Source organism: Marmota monax, unplaced genomic scaffold, assembly GCF_021218885.2.
Source record: "Marmota monax isolate L192 unplaced genomic scaffold, Marmota_monax_Labrador192_F-V1.1 WCK01_AAM20220418_F8-fsc00215, whole genome shotgun sequence".
Taxonomy (NCBI): domain Eukaryota; kingdom Metazoa; phylum Chordata; class Mammalia; order Rodentia; family Sciuridae; genus Marmota; species Marmota monax.
In genome coordinates this window covers 2,414,331-2,430,000 of record NW_026695214.1, presented here as the reverse complement: position 1 = coordinate 2,430,000, position 15,670 = coordinate 2,414,331, and the positions used below count along the sequence as shown (strand labels likewise).

The 15,670-nt window shown below is 61.5% G+C and overlaps 1 protein-coding gene across 1 annotated transcript in view; it reads right to left on the bottom strand.

Moving 5' to 3' along the window:
• Nucleotides 1–15,670, bottom strand: part of LOC124084159 (uncharacterized) — a 47,377-nt gene that overhangs the window by 11,647 nt on the left and 20,060 nt on the right. The window contains exons 7-12 of the mRNA XM_058574718.1: nucleotides 12,277–12,405; nucleotides 12,040–12,075; nucleotides 9,792–10,064; nucleotides 9,140–9,427; nucleotides 7,099–7,136; nucleotides 6,854–6,894 (exon numbers count right to left, since the gene is read on the bottom strand). Coding sequence (XP_058430701.1) covers nucleotides 6,854–6,894; nucleotides 7,099–7,136; nucleotides 9,140–9,427; nucleotides 9,792–10,064; nucleotides 12,040–12,075; nucleotides 12,277–12,405 — 805 coding nt within the window. The remainder of the gene's footprint in view (nucleotides 1–6,853; nucleotides 6,895–7,098; nucleotides 7,137–9,139; nucleotides 9,428–9,791; nucleotides 10,065–12,039; nucleotides 12,076–12,276; nucleotides 12,406–15,670) is intronic.

Genomic DNA, 15,670 nt, shown 5'->3' with positions numbered 1-15,670 from the left:
CCCTTTTCTTGAGGGGGGAGGTCATGCTGGGGATTGAACCCAAGGGCGCTCCGTCACGGAGCCACGTCCCAGCCCTTTTTACTTTTTATTTTGAGTGAGGGCCTCAGTAAGTTGATGAGACTGGCCTCCCACTCGTCCTCCTCCTGCCTCAGCCTCCCAGATTGCTGGGATCGCAGGCGGGCGCCTCCACACCCGGCTCTTTATCTCTGAAACGATGATCACGTGTCAGTTCTAACAAATAAAAATCCCATCAGGTGGGAAAAAACTAGAGAACAACTAAGGCAAACAGGCAGATGCGTGGCCCATCCGGTACCCTCCAAGGTCACGGTGCAGTTTTAGGTAGGGGCCAGGGAAATACTCAAGGGGAATACAGCCTTCAAGGTGGACCCCAAAAGAAGTGGCGAGGAGGCCGGGCTGGCGGGCCCCAGAGGCAGGCAGAGACAGCAGGAGGGGACGTGGGATGGAGGCACACGGCCAGCCGGCACCCAGGGAGGGGCAAATCTTGATTTTGTCCAAGTGATTAACAGGTTGAAAAATACTGAAAAATCAAGTAGATGATGAAAATCCACATCGTTCTCAGTTTGAATGTTTGTTTATACCTCCCCCCAAAGAAGGAGTTCTCATCTTCAGACGGGCTGTCCTGGAAGCAAGCTCCGGACAACGCAACCCCCTCCCCACCCCCGGAGAAGTGTGGTTAAGAACTGCGCTGGGGCTGGGAGGCACGGCCGGCCGCTGTTCCTGTGGCCTCCGCTTGCAGCAGGCTTGGCCAGAGCCCTGCAGGGCCGTCCCTGCAGATGTGATTTCTGTCCATCATGGGCGTTTCTGCATGAATGTTTGATTTTTAAAAAACATGTTGCATGCAGGGGCTGGGGTCGCGGCTCAGAGGCAGAGCATGCCCTATCACCTGTGAGGCACTGGGTTGGATCCTCAGCACCACATGAAAATAAATAAATAAAAGTATTTTAAAAATCAAGATTATGAGTTCAGACCCAGGCGGGCGGCCCTGAATCCACTCCATCCCCCACCCTCCAGTTACCACTCCATCCCCCACCCTCCAGTTACCAGTGGCGACCAGCTCCAGATGGTCACTGGGGAGCGACCACTGGGACCCGTTCTGGTAGGAGCAGCGGTAGCGCCCCGCGTGACTCGTTTTCATGGCCGAGATGGAGAGGAAGTTCTGGTCCTCGTACTTCTTGGATCCCAGTTTCTCCAGGCGGTACAGGTCCACGCCCGGAGGCCCCTGGCACCAGATGGTCACCGACCTCTCCAGGGGCACTAGGGAGCTGGGCAGAGCCCGGAGGGAGGGCTTGGGAAGGGGGCCTGGAAGGGATGTGTGACCGAGGTCAGTGGCCGAACAAAGAGGCCCCTCTGGGCCCCACACTGCGCCTGCCCGTCACACAGGGCCTGCGGAGAAGCACTCACCACTCTGCGCTGCGGTCACCCACCGCCCCAGACACAGCCCTGGGGAGAGAAGAGAACCCGCGCTGGGGACTCCTTGGCGGACGCCTCCCGTCCCCACTCGCTTTTCACTGTATTTCAGTTTTTCCAAAGCCACCCGTCACTGTTACGCGAAGGAAGCCGAGTCCCTAAGGACACACTCTGGGGATGGTATTGCACAGAGTCCAGAACAACTAAATCCACCGACACAAGCCTCCAGGGCCCTGTGGGCAGGACCCAGGGGACGGGGCAATCCCCTGGGGCTGGGGTTTCCTGGGGGAGGGGGGTGGGCACAGGTCTCTGAACCAGAAGCCGGTCTGCGACACCCTGAACAGACTGAATGTCACTCCTGGGAAATTCTGAGCTATGTGCATTCGACCACAATTAAAATTTTAAGTCAAAGATGGACTCTGCCTGCCATGGGCAACCCCTCCCAGACCCTGAGCAGAGCCGCGGGGACTGGGTGCACACTGACCCCTGCTGTCAGGGTCTGGGGCGCTGGGCACTGACTTTCTCAGCAGAGGCGCTGTGCCAATTTCCCAAGGTGGGCCCTGAGCCCCCAGGGTGCTAGTGCTGGGCACCAGTGTTGTCCTGTGTCATTATCAGGCCACTGAGACAGGGTCTTGCCCACAGTCCCCAGCCGCGGCAGATGGATCCTAACACCAGCAGCATAGTTTAGTGGTAAAGAACGTGGGTCAGGGAACCCACAGAAACAGCAGGCTGCAGCTCGGGGCCCCCAGGGCTGGGGGAAGACACCCTGCAGGGCACCCACCGCCCAGGGCTAACCACGGGTTGACTCTTGGAAATCCCTGAGGATAGATCTTAAATGTTCTCACTATTTTAAAAATTCAGCTGAGAGGTATGGCTATGTGACTTAGCCCGAGTCAGCCAGTCCCCAAGGAGCTCGGGTATGGAAACACCATGATGCTGTGCACTACTGACACATGCAGCTGTCGTCAGCAAGAAACGCTCAGCCCGTCACCCCCGTCAAATATAAGGGGAAAAGTTAAAACCCAGCCTGGATTTGGTGGCAAAATTCCTTAGTTTGTATCTGAGTCCTTGCTGTGGGGACAAGTCACTTAACCCTCCGGTCCCAGTCACACTGTAAAATGAGGGAGGTTCTAGGGCCTGCCTCGTGGGGCCACGGAGGATTCCAGGGCTCAGTGTCTTAGAAAGGGAAGGAAACGACCCAGAACCGCAGGTCACCCGCGGTGAGAGTGTGCTCAAGGGCCAGCGCGGGAGCAAGTCAAGGGCCCTGGCTGCCCCTCGTCCTCGGAACACAGTCCTTCGCTGCCTGCTTAGCCTCTCGGGGCTGAGCCATAGGAAATGACGGCACCAGGTGCCCAGCACCAGCCGGTGGAGAGCAGGAGAAGCAGCCGCGAGCTCCGTGCGCCCCAGGGGGGCTTCATCTCGCGGGGGTCATTGATCCTCTTTCACCAGGGGCGCAGTGCCTGCCCTTCGGCATCGCCCAGTCACCCCTGGGGACTCACCGAGACAGAAGAGAGCAGTCAAGGATGGAGACATGGCGGCTGCGCCTGGGCAGAGCTCCGTGGTGGAGGCAGGAGCAGAGGCTCAGGGTGCAGTGAGGATGGAGAGGCCCCTCCCCGCCCAGCCCCCGGGTTTCCTAATTGAGGCTCATCAGGCTGAGCTGTCTCCTCCCGAGAATGACTTGCACACGGGCTCCAAGGAGGCCCCTTATCTCCTCTTGCCAGCTTACTGCCCCACCATCCCTGCCGGCCTGCTGTGGCCTGGCCTGTGTCCCATACTCCCGCTGTCACCAGGGGAACGCAAATCCAGGCCACATGAGGTCTCACTGCACACCTGCTAGGAGGGCTGTGACTTACGAAATGGCGAGGCAGAGAACGTGGAGCCCTGTGCCCGCCTTGCCGGCAGCAATGTGACGGGGCAGACAGAGATGGGATTCCTGTGATCTAGCAAGTCCACCTCTGGGCACGAGCCCGGAAGGGTTGAAAGCCGGGCCTTGAGGAGGTATTTGTACCCCCGTGTTCATGGCAGAATGCTCACAGTGGCCAAAAGGTGGAAGCCACCCAGTGTCCATGCACAGGGTTTGGGTAAGCAAAATGGGATATCTAGATGATTGACAGATGGAGAGACAGACAGACAGGCAGAGATAGAGATAGCCTGGTCTATGATTTGTCCTTCAGGAATGACATTCTAATACCTGCTATAACCTACTCGTCCTGTCTACCTAAAACGTGCCTGTGACCGATCCCGTTCCTGATTGTTGAGGACCTTCCTGCTGTCCTCCACGGCAGCTGGGCCCGTTACACTCCTGCCAAGGGTGGGATGCGTGCAGACACGGGACAAGCACAAGGTGCTGGTGGAACGCATCTGGGGACCCTTGATAGGAAGGCTTCAGGGCGCTTTGATAGGAAGTGGGGATGCCTGGGGTCCTGGCAGGTGGCAGAGAGATTTGAGGAACAACAGCGGGTGTGGTGTCGGGCCTCTCCACCCTGAGCCTCACCGTCTCGTCTGCCCTGGGCCAGCTGGTGAGCCCCGTGGAGGACAGCATCCCCAAAGGCCCTGAGGAAAGGGGCGTGCTCATGCGGCTGGAAGTGAGCGTGCACACAGCTGGGGCTGCAGATTGGAGGGGTCACATCAGGGTGTCTGACCTCAGCACTACTGTCCAGGGCACCCCTGTTGGGGCCAAGAGGGCCTCCTGGAGACAGGCTGCTGAGTGGCAGCCACAGCCCCCCACTAGGTGTTGCGAGCAGGAGTCCCCTTCCGGTTGGGCCAGCCACAGACAATGTGTCAGAGGTTGCCAGAGTTCTCTGGGGAGAGACCAAGGGTGCAGAATCCGAACCCAGACCATCCAGGGACTTGGAGTCCACTTCGATACTGGGACCTCTTCCTGGAAAGCTGACCCCTCCCCTCTGGCCCGGGCCCCTCCTCTGGATTCTGCAGGGTGGACCTTTCTCCCAGACGTCCTGTATCATCGTCAGTCAGATCACCAAAGAGAAACCAGCACATGGTGCAGAGGGCGTGTCTCTGAGGTCCTGGGAATGCAGGGGCTTGTCCGGGGTTCTCCACTCTGAACCGCGAGTCCACAGAGGCCAAGAGCCGTGATGAGGCTCAGTGAGCAGGAGGTGCTGCCCTCTGTGGTCTCAGTGTGGAGGCCACGCGGCTGCTGGACCCAGCACAGCGCAGCCTCTGAGGTGGGCTGAGCACCCAGAACGTCCCCTCAGCAGGATGTGCCCGGCTCCAGACTCCTGAGGCCAGGACCCCCATCAGGGTGTCTGGGGGCACAGAGTCTCCCTCCCAGGTCACAGCACAGTCGAAGCTTTACGGCTGGCTCTGTGGTGGTACCACGCACACCCGAGGTCCACAGCAGGACTGTGAACCCACGGAGCAGTAACACTTCCACCCGACAGACAGCCTGGCCGGCCGTGGGCCACCCGCCATGGTTAGAGGAGTGGCCAGCAGGACCCGGCAGCGGTTCCTTCACCGCCCAGGGCACAGGCCATGTACCCCACAAGCCCTCCTGTGAGAGTGTCCGCTGGTGCCTCGGGGGGAGCAGGTGGGTTTACATCAGGCTGACGTTTTGACAACTGGGCTGTTCACACACTGTCATGGATTTTGTTCATTCCAAAACAGCAACTATCTACTGAGCACCTGCTGCACATCGGGCAGCCCCCGGGTACAGAACCCAGGGAGCCCGAGGAGCTTGGGCAATGGCAGGGCAGATGGAGAGCATGCTGTTTTCTGAGGCTGTGCACTGAATTCCCACGACATGGGCCAGGCGTAGGGGAGTTCTTCCCTCAGGGTCTCAGGCCTGCACTGGTCTCAGCAGGGCCACCTCCTCCTCTCAGGGCTCGCTGGGGGCAAGAATGCACTCCCGAGCTCCCGGATTGTTGGAGGACTTTGCTTCCGGCTCACAACGTGGCCCCGCCCCTGGGTCCTGGAGGAGAGCCGCACCCCAGGAGGGGTCCCGGCTGTGTTGAAGGGCGGTGTGTCCGAGCCCGGCCAGGATAAGCTCCCTTTTGCAGAATGTGGAATCCACTGACTTGGGCCCTCAATGACTTGGGGGGTGGCTCGCTGCGCCCAGCCATCTCACAGTCAACGGTTCTGTGTGTGGCAACAGCGATACAATCTAACCACTTGGCAAAAATCCTGACCCAGTTGAGTGCTGTTCACTCCAGTCCTCACACTGGACGTTGGACCTCAGCCTTGACCGTCCGCGTCTCCCCGCGTCCTCCCCACCCTGCTCCTTATAACACCTGTTCTACCCTCAGCCTTTGTGTGTCCAGCCTCCGTCCTTGTCTGTTCAGATGCCACGTATCCCTGAGATGGTGCAGCCTTTGCCTTCTGCGCCCGGCTGCTCTGTCGCGGCCTGACGTCCTCCAGGTCCATCCTGCCGTGGCAGCTGCAGGACACCCTTCTCCTTAAAGGCTGAGCGGTACTGAGTCATGAGCACAGAGACGTCCCCATGTCCACTCTCCAACACAACTCGACAGCAGAAACACAAAGAGCCTGGTCTTTAAACGAGCAAAGGACCTGAATTTTGTTTATTTCTGTGACTCACACGAATGGCCGACAGATACACAAAGAGGTGCTCACACGAATGGCCGACAGATACACAAAGAGGTGCTCCCATCACTGACCGGCCACTTCGAGATGCCACTGAGGAGCTGAGGCATGTGGGGGAGGGTGACAAGGGGACCCTGCCCCTGAGCCTGTGGAGGCTGCAGCCACGGGGAGAGCCACGGGGAGAGCCACGGGGGCTGAAGGGGTTGAAGGCCAAGCCCCCGCGTGAGCCAGGTCCCCCTTGGGATCACAGTGGGCAGAATGGACTGCCCCCCCCCGGGGAGCACGGTGACCAGCGTGCTGCAGCGCCACCCACAACGTCCAGCTGCGGAAGACTCAGGGTCCTCCTCAGGCCACTTGTCTGCTTCCTGAGGGCTGGAGGGCAGGCTGGCCTCCCGCAGCTGCAGCCAGTCCCTTAGAGGAGGCCTGCCCGGCCACCCGCCCCTCCCCACGGGAGCCCAAGCAGGCTCCTCTGAAGCACTTGGTGCGAATTGCCAGGAGCGGGAACTGTGCCAGAGCCCCCGGGGTTCCCGGCAGTGCACGAGCTTCTCTCTCCGAGTCTCAGGGCTCCCACCTGGTGGCTGGCGCTGAGGGACACGGAGCGGCACCTGGGCACTGCCGTCCACTCAGCCAGCCCTGCTGTCCTCTCAAGGCGAGGTGAGCGTGGCATACACACAGGGCTGTGTTGACCCGTCCTGGGGCGCTCGGGACAGAAGTGGACCCACACTCCTGGTGAGGGTCCTTGGGTGCAGCTGGACATAGGTCACCTCCTGTGGGCCTCCTGCCGCAGGGGCCTGCCACGGGGAGGCACACGTGTGGAGCGGGCACCTGGGCTTGGGCTGGGAGGAGAGGGAGTGGTGGGAGGGCTCACCTGTGTGTCCAGCTGTCCATGCTCCCTGTGCTCGGTGTCATCTGAAAGGGCAGATGAGAGGGTGGACCTCCTACACGACAGTCCTCAAACGACCCGGTCCCACCTCCCAGGTTTCGGAGCAATAGTTCTCCAGGGGACAGTAATGGCCCCAGGCAGGGTGGAGCTGGCTCCTGTCCTGCCCTGCCCCAGGCCTCCAGCTGCTTGGCTCCCGCCCCACACAGGCCGCCCTGCTCCGGTCCACTCACCTGCATCTCCCCGCTGGACGTCAGAGGCAGGGCTGGAGCTGAGGGGAAGGGAGGAGGGGCGTCATGGAAAGTCCCCGAGAGGACTCAGAGGATCTCTGAGGTTTTTACTGGGGGAGTCTGAACTGTCCTACCTCACGTCCCACACTGGGCTCTTGGTCCCACCGTCAGTCACCCCTAGGAAGGGACAATGGTCAGGCTGGAAAGGAGCAGCCAGCCCCGGCCCACAGTCCTCCCCGATTCACCTTCAGCCCCAGGACATACTGCGTCTGGCCCGACGCTGCCCTCGGTGTCGGCATAGGCAGAGGCCCAGGAGGAGGAGGCAGAGGCCCAGGAGGACAGCGGCGGCGGCCGAGACCCCAACCACAAGGGGACTAGGTGGACCTGGGGGTGCACACACAGTGAGGATCCACCTGCACCTGCGGCTCTGATCACCCCTAAACTAAACCATCCACGAAGGGTCGCTGGCCACGCGGGGACAGCAGTGAACCCTCCCCGCCAAGGCGGTCAAGCAACAGGTGAAGCCTGGCCCCCCCAGGGACAGGCGCTGTGACAGACACTCACAGCAGCACCACAGAGGCCCTGTGAGCGGAGCTGAGCCCTGAGGGCACGGACACCCCGGACACCCCGGTCTCCACCCTGCAGGGAGTGCTTCCCCCAGCTCAGGGGAGGAGCCCTGTGGCCCTGGACAGCACTCCACAGTGTGAGGGAGGGAGTCCCTGGACGTGAGCGCTCAGCCTGGCCAGGGCAGTGCTGGGACCTCGGAGGCCACAGAGCACCTCTAGGTCTAAGCACCCCGCCCCAGGGGGTCCACCAGCAACGGGCAGCGGTGGCTCTCGGCCTGGCTCCCTGGTGCTGGGTGGAGTGAGAGGCCAGTGTAGGGAAAGTCACAAGGACCAGGTGACAGGGCACCTTGGTGTGACAGTGTGATGTCGGAGAACTGAGGGTGTCAGGGCTGGCGGATAAGGCTGTGGGCACCAGGCAAGATGACCTGAAGGCGCCCTCCAGAGAGGGCGGGGGAGTTCCGCTTCCATGAGAGGCCGGGGAGGGGGCCTGGACACCTGTCCCTCAGGAGCTCTGCGGCTGGCCACTGGAGTCAGAGAAGGACAGCTCTTGGACGTGTGATGCAGGCCACAGGATTCTTTCTGACTAGAGCTATAAGGCCAGGGGCGTCCATGGAGAGCAACCGACTCAGCTGTCCCCGCCCAGCGCTCCTGTCCCCAGTGGCCAGACGTGAACACCAGCCACCTCCATCTCCTCCTCCACTGTCCTGGACCTCTTCCTGGGGGCCGGCTGCACATGTCCACCCTAACCCAGGCCACTGTCACACTGACCAGTCACGTCAGAAGGCCCCAGCAGGGTCTCTCACCCCTCTGTGCTCGTGTCCCCTGGGTCACCCCTGGCTGGAGCATGTCCCCTCCCTGACACCTGGGAAGTCCCAGCTGCCCAGAAAGGGGAAGGCCTGGGGACTTGGCCACCGGAGCAAAGGCAGGAGCTGTACCTCCCTGGCCAGCCTGCAGGGTCCTGGACATAAGTCCATCCTGGGCACCCTGCATAGATGACCATCCACTGTGTCCACCCACAAATGGCCACTCTGAGGTACAACGGCTGTCACAGCATCACACAGAAGGGGACCCAGAAATTCACCTACATGAAGAAACTTCAGAGACATTTGTAACATGTGTGTCACCAGTTAGTGACATGCTGACTGTCCCCACACAGAGAGGGGCTGAGGGGAAGGGACTGCAGGAGGTAACAGGCACCAACGGACCACTCCATCGCTGGGGACTCTGGTCCACGAGCCTGTCACTAGGTCATGGAGCATCTCCCCATGGATGGGAAAGGACATCGCTGTCCCAGCCACTTACTTACATCTGCCCCAAATTGTCACAATGAATATGTAAGTGCTCAGGGTCCAGAAATCACACAGAGTGACCACGGCTAGGACCCGGTGAGGGCACCACCACACAGTGTGGGGGCCGACCTGAACGCCTCGAGACACCCCTGTCCAGGGCAAAGGCACAGCGGTCAGACACGCACTCACCTGTGACCAGGAGATCAAGGGGGTCACTGGGCAGAGACCAGAGGTGGGGTCTGTTCCTGGAGGAGAAATAGCACCTGTAGGTGCCCCCGTGGGCCAGGCTCACAGGGGACATGAGGAACGAGCTGTGGGTCTGGTGGGAGCATTTCTGGGACAGGGAGGCTGCCCTGTCTCTGCACAGAGTGAAGACGTCATAGGAATAAGTTGTGTGACAGAGCAGAGTCACCTGTCCCCCTGAGGCCACCTGGGGACCAGGCTCAGCAGTCAGGGAGGGCTTCTCCTTGTACATTCCTGGAAGAAAACAGATCCAGCTTTAAAACCACCATGAAATGGACCCTGGCTCCCCTGCTCTGGTGTCGGAGGAGGAGGGGGACCCAGGAGATGCTGACCTGGATGAACTTCAGGGATCAGGGGACAAAACACAAACTCCTCCCACTTTCAGGACCGAGGACAGGGGGTGGCTGTACATGGTGGGAGGCTGAGCACCCCCAGGACCTGCAGCCCCTCTCTGGGCAGCTGGGACCCCAGTCAGCACACAGGAGGGGACCCACACATTGGGCAGAGACCCTGGGCAGGGTCTGCTCTGGGCACACGTGGGTCAGTGAGGTGGGCGGCAGAGTGTGTGGCTGGGGACAGTGTCCTTGGCTCTCCTCACCTGTCACCACCAGCTCTAGTGGGTCATTTTGTCCTGATGGGAGTCCTTCTGTCCAGTATTCACAGTGGTAAGTCCCTGCCTGGTTGTGTGTCACCTGCTGGAGGGAGAACTGGGCCACCTCTGGGGCTCCCTGTGGGTCTCTGTCACGCCACAACTTAGTTTCCACATGATACAGACGCAACTGTGTCACCCCTGGAGGAATCCTGCAGACGATGGTCACAGCACTGCCGTGGGGAACCAGAGATCCTGGCTCTGCCCAGATGGAGGGCACCCCTGGGAGAAGCAGAAGAGCCCCGTCACCTGTGACCTGGTGTCAGGAGGGCCCCATCCAGGGCTCTGCCCCAGCCCATCCTGGGGGGCGAGAGGGGTGACCTGGATGTGAATCCAGCCATGCCTCCCTGAGTGGTGTCCTGGACAGGGAGGGACCTCCACCCTCCACCAGAAGGAGGGTCATCTATTAGACCTAAATTGCCCTCAACAGGACGTCACCAAGCCTGTGACCCGAGACCCTCCCTGGTCCCCTGGAGCTCCACTCCAGTGTCTCCGTTGAAGAGTGGCCTCCCTCCCTTGGGCTGCCTCCTGTCTTTGGCAAACTCGAGGCTTCAGAGTGTCTGGGCTCCGTCCTGCAGTCTGTCTGTCCATCCTGCACATCCTGGCGGTGGAAAGCCCCCTGACCAGGGTCGGACCCTCACGGCTGGGGCTGGGCTTTGCTGAGGGATCCCCCAGGAGCTCGGGAACGCCTGCCTGAGGAAGCCGTGGGCCAAGGTCCAGAGAGTGACCCTGTGGACCTGAGGCTCAGACTCCGGCTGCCGGGAGGGCGGATCTGAGCATGAAGCAGAACCACAATTACTGCAAGTCCTGCCACCTTCGAGCCTCCGTGCTGGGGAGGAGGGTCAACATGTGTGCTGGCTCAGGGTCACTGCTCCTCCACCAGAGGTCACTGTCCCACCTGCCCAGCTTTCTCTTTATAAATGTGTGTGGGTCTTCCGCGATGCCCCCTGGCCCCTGTCCATATCCTACCTATGAGTCTCACCTGTCCACCTTCAGTGAGTCACTGTCCACCATCTGTCACTATCCACCCACAGAGTCCTGTCATCATCATCACTAGCTGTATCTGCCATCCAGGTATCTCCTGAGTATACTCACCTGACTCTTCATCTACGTAGGCACACGCACCTGCACCCTGAAACCACGCACCTGAACCCCAGACTAGTCAACCCCACTGTAAACCAGTCACGATGCAAAGGTTCAACTAATTACACCTAAATTGAACTTCTGTTCAAATCAAGTGACCTCATCTGCTGGGCGAACACCCAGAATATCCAAAGCAGTCCTGAGCAGGAAGAGCAACACTGGAGTCATCCCAATACCTGATCCCAACCACGCCCAGAGCTACAGGAACAAAACTGCACCAAACTGCACACAAACAGGCACATAGACCTGGTACAGGACAGAAGACACAGGACAGACCCACAGAGACACAGTCCCCTGGTGAGGACCAAGGTGCCCAGGACACACAGGGCAGGAAAGCAGCCTTTGCCACCAAGGGTGCAGGGACAACGGGCTGTCCACATGGGGAGGAGGGAACTAGACCCCGCCTGTCACCCTGCACAGTCACCTCATGTGGACCACAGACCTGGGAATCAGACCAGGAACCTGCACCTGCTGGAAGCCCACGGAGGCTCAGGTCAGCCTCAACATCCTGGTGCAGGCCCAAGGCCTTAGCAGACCTGATCCAGGAAGTGACCCAGAATCAGGAAGTGGGTGACATCAGGAAGAGCTCAGCCCAGCAGGGGAGGCACCCTGAGGGAGAGGAGCTGCAGTTGGGAACTGGGGCAGGAGCTGGCAGAGGCCCAGAGCCACACAGGGCCACGCTCTGCATTGTCGGAGCAAGAGGCCCTGAGCTGACCTCTCAGAGAGCAGAGGGCCAGAGCTGCCCAGGTGACCCCAGCAGAAGAACACCACACCCAGGAAGCATCACAGCTGCCATTCTCAGGAGGAAGTGGGTCCCCGGCAAAGTCCCAGCCCTGGCCCTGAGTGTCCATGTCCATCTGTGCTGTTCCCAGGCAGATCTCTGGATGCCAGGAGAGACCCCCTTGTCAGACGGACACCTCAGTCAAGGCCAACCCAGAACGGAGACTGTGGGCCCAGAACCTGGCAGGTCCCTGGCAGGAGTCCGAGGCTCCACTTCCCCCCCAGGCCCACGCTGCCAGACCCAGAGCTGCCCAGGGCTGAAGGGGACACTCACCTTCCTGGGCCTGGGTCCTTTGCTCCAGGAAAAGCACTGCAATGGGGGGGCCTGGTGAGAGGGCAGCGCCCGGGACCCGGGACCCCTCCCCTGAGCTCGGGCCCAGACCTGCTGCAGACGCTGGGCCGTGGCTGATCCGGCCAGCCCCTGGCCAGGACCCGGGGGGAGTCCCCAGGAGGACCAGGCCGAGCCTCTCCATCTGCACCCTCCCACCCAGCTCGTCCCCTCCGCGCTCACCTAGTCCCAGCAGCACAGAGACCCCTGTGGCCATGGCCGAGCTGGGCCCAGGTCCCCTCACACCCAGCTGGCCGCTCAGGAGCCTCATGGGACACACCCAGGGCTGGAGCCGTCCGGGCCCTGGAGCCCCTCCTCACACAATGGTGACACTGGCTGCCACACAGGAAGGGGAGGGCTCCCGGCGCAGGACGGGCTCTGCCCTGGCCAGCACCCCTCAGGCTGAGTCTTTTTCCTCCTCTGGTCCTCGAGCCTCAGAGACGTGGGAGGGGTGCCCACGCCTGACCGGGGCTCGCGGCCTGCACGGGGGGAGGAGGCCCCTGCTTCCTCCTAAGACTGGGGACTCTGGGTGGGCTGGGCCGACCCCACTCTGCGACTGTGCAGGAAGGGCCTGCGGGACCCAGGAGGGCGGTGACAGCCAGCCTCTCACTGCTGGGACCACACACCCAGGGACAGCCCCTGAGGAAGGAGACGGGCTTGGGTCCAGCTTCAGAGGTTCCAGGCTCTGGGCAGGGATCCGCTGCTCGGGCCTGAGGTGAGGAGGGACACGTGGTGGACGGGAGCAGAGGACGCTGTGGCTCAGGGCAGCCAGGGAGGAGAGAGGAGGTGTGGGAGCGAGTCCCCTGAGGACACACCCCGTGTCCACCCAGCCAGTGCCCACCTCCCAGATGTCCACCGAGTCCTCAGGGTCCACTGCCTCCCCAGAAGCCCACCTCTGAGCACAGGAGGCCTCGGGACACTGCAGACCCTAACGCTGGGTTTCCCTCTGCAGCCACGGTGACCCTGGGCCCACACAGACCACGCCTCCTGGTGGACGGCTCCAGGCCTTTCCTGAGGCCCAGCCACTGGGCAGCTGCCTCCGCCCCCCTCACTGCACACCCAAGAGTCAGTGGGCTCTGCCCATGGTCACCCTGTATCTCTGTCTTGGGGACCACCTGGTGGCTCTCTGGTGGCACCCACAGCTGGGCTCCCTGCTGCCCAGGTACACCCCTGCTGCCCCGCCAGGCGGCCAGCCATAGAGCTGGACCAACAGGAGAAGGCAGCCAGCTGACTGTGCTCCCCTTCCTGGGACGGGAGAGGATTCTAGGAAGGAAAGGGGAGAACTTGACCCCAACCCACAGCAAGTCCCCCCAAGTCCACGGAGGCAAACCCCACAGCTAAGTCCTCGCCCGCAGGAGGGGATGAGCCCTTCCTCCCTGGGCATGTGTGGGTCTGGAGATGGCTCCCAGGACAAGGGTACAAGTGTCCTCCTGTAAATGGAGGCTCCCACCACCATCTGACCCCCACCCGAGGACCCGAGGCCAGGTGGTGCCCACCCTGTGGGAGCGGAACCGGCTGCTCCTTCTGCAGATCTGTCCAGACAGGCTGCTGCCCGGCCCTCGCTGGCGTGGAGACTCAGAGGACCGCAGACGCTGACGGGGTGGAAACAGGGAGCCGTCTGGCTCTCGGGCTCCCTACCCCCAGCTCAGCTGCTCAGGTCGCAGACCCCAGACACCAGGGTGAGGCTCAGGGCACACTGAAGTGGACAGGATGCTCCAGGTGACCTGCAGCTCTAGGGGCTCGGGGATGGCCGTCCACCTGCAGGTCCACACATGCAGATGCACAGTTGTGAGTGCTAACGGGAATTCGGGGGGCTTTCTGGGTTCCACCTGCATGTCCACAGAGGCATGGCAGATGCTGCACGGCCCCTCCAGGGACCAGTCTCACCGTCCAGTCCCCACGTTGTGCCAGCTGAGGTCCCTTGCTGGACCTTCACTGCTGACTCCTTCCTGGACCCCCACCCTCCTCCCCCTTCCTCCCGGCTCACTGGCCTCCTGGCTGTGGGACACTCTTGTCCGCCCTTCCTGGAATTACAAGCCCCAAGCACCAAGTGCCACTGTGGCCCCAGGGTCCCAAGCATGTCCACACACCCTGGACGTCGATCCCGTGACCACCCTTCTCCCATCCTGGGTGCTCCTCACCAGCTTGCTGGCAGAGAGGGGGGCTCACCAAGACGTCTCCTGGTTGCAGATGTCCTGCCACCTCCCTCTCCTCCTGCCGTCCAGCTGCAGCAAGGCCCGGGCAGGTGTGGGGGGACCACACAGGGGGTGGGTGCCCTCAGTGCTCTCACAGCCCAGCTCAGGAAGCCCCTGGGTGCAGGTGACACACGGCCACGTGGCCAGATTCAGCGGGCCTCCCCCAGAGACTCTCGTGGCTCAGCACCCACCCTGGACGTGACGAGGGGCCACATGACATATGGCCCAAGTGTCCCACAGGGCAAGAAGGTCCCTCACACCTGTGCTGACATCCTCCTCAGTCACACCTGGGACAGAGACACTGCTGCAGTCAGAGACATTAAGTGTGACCAAAATCTCAAGGGGGTCCCTGGGCAGAGACCAGAGGCCGGGTCTGTCCCTGGAGGAGACAGAGCACCTGTAGGTGCCCCCGTGGGCCAGGCTCACAGGGGACATGGGAACAAGCTGTGGGCCTGGTGGGAGCAGGTATGGGGCAGGAGGCTGCTCTGTCTCTGCACAGAGTGAAGACGTCATAGGAAGAAGTTGTGTGACAGAGCAGAGCCACCCGTCCCCCTGAGGCCACCAGGGACCTGGGCTGAGCAGTTGAGCAGGGCATTTCCTCATATGTTAGGAGGGAGCCGTGCCCGTGTCACCGTCCTGTGGTCTGACCTGAGAGAGGGAGGACAGAGTCAAGGGGAGTTTAACCCCAGGTCAGGAGTCACTAGGACAAAAACCAAACTTCTCTTCTTACTTTTTGTGACCCAGAATGAGAAGAATCAGTGCTGTCCCAAGAGGTGTGTCCCCGGGGACGCCAGTGGGAAGAGACGGGGGCAGAGGGACCAGAGACGGAGGGCAGGTCTGTGCTGGGCACACCTGTGGGGCCAGCTGTCCCTCACCTGTCCACCCTCTCCAGTGGGTCACCACACCCTGGCCAGGCTCCTTTCTTCCCATGCGCCCAGCAGGAAGCCCCCGCATGGATGGGCACCCCCTGGAGGGAGACCTCGGCCACTTCCTGGTCTCCCCGGGGGCCCTCTCTGATCTCTGCTCTATGCAGACCTAACAGTCACATCTAGGCTCTGCAGAGGAGGTCACAGAACTTCCCTGACGGTCACTGGAGCAGAGCTGAGCTCCTGAAGTCCCGAGGCCCAGGTTCCAGTCCCTTAAGACACCCCAGGGCAGCACGCTGCGTGGGTGTGGGGAAGCCACCGGGGTGTGGTCCAGCAGGCTGCCTCCTGACCCTGTGAGCAGCGAAGTCAGACCTGCTCAGCGTCAGTGCACCGACGACATCAGCCCGCCTCCCAGGTGGGCTCCCCTGGGTTCCTCACCTGCGCGGATCCTTAGTGACCAGGACATTGCAGGGCCCTCCCGAGCTTCCTGGAGTTGGTGTCGGAGCCTCTGGCTTA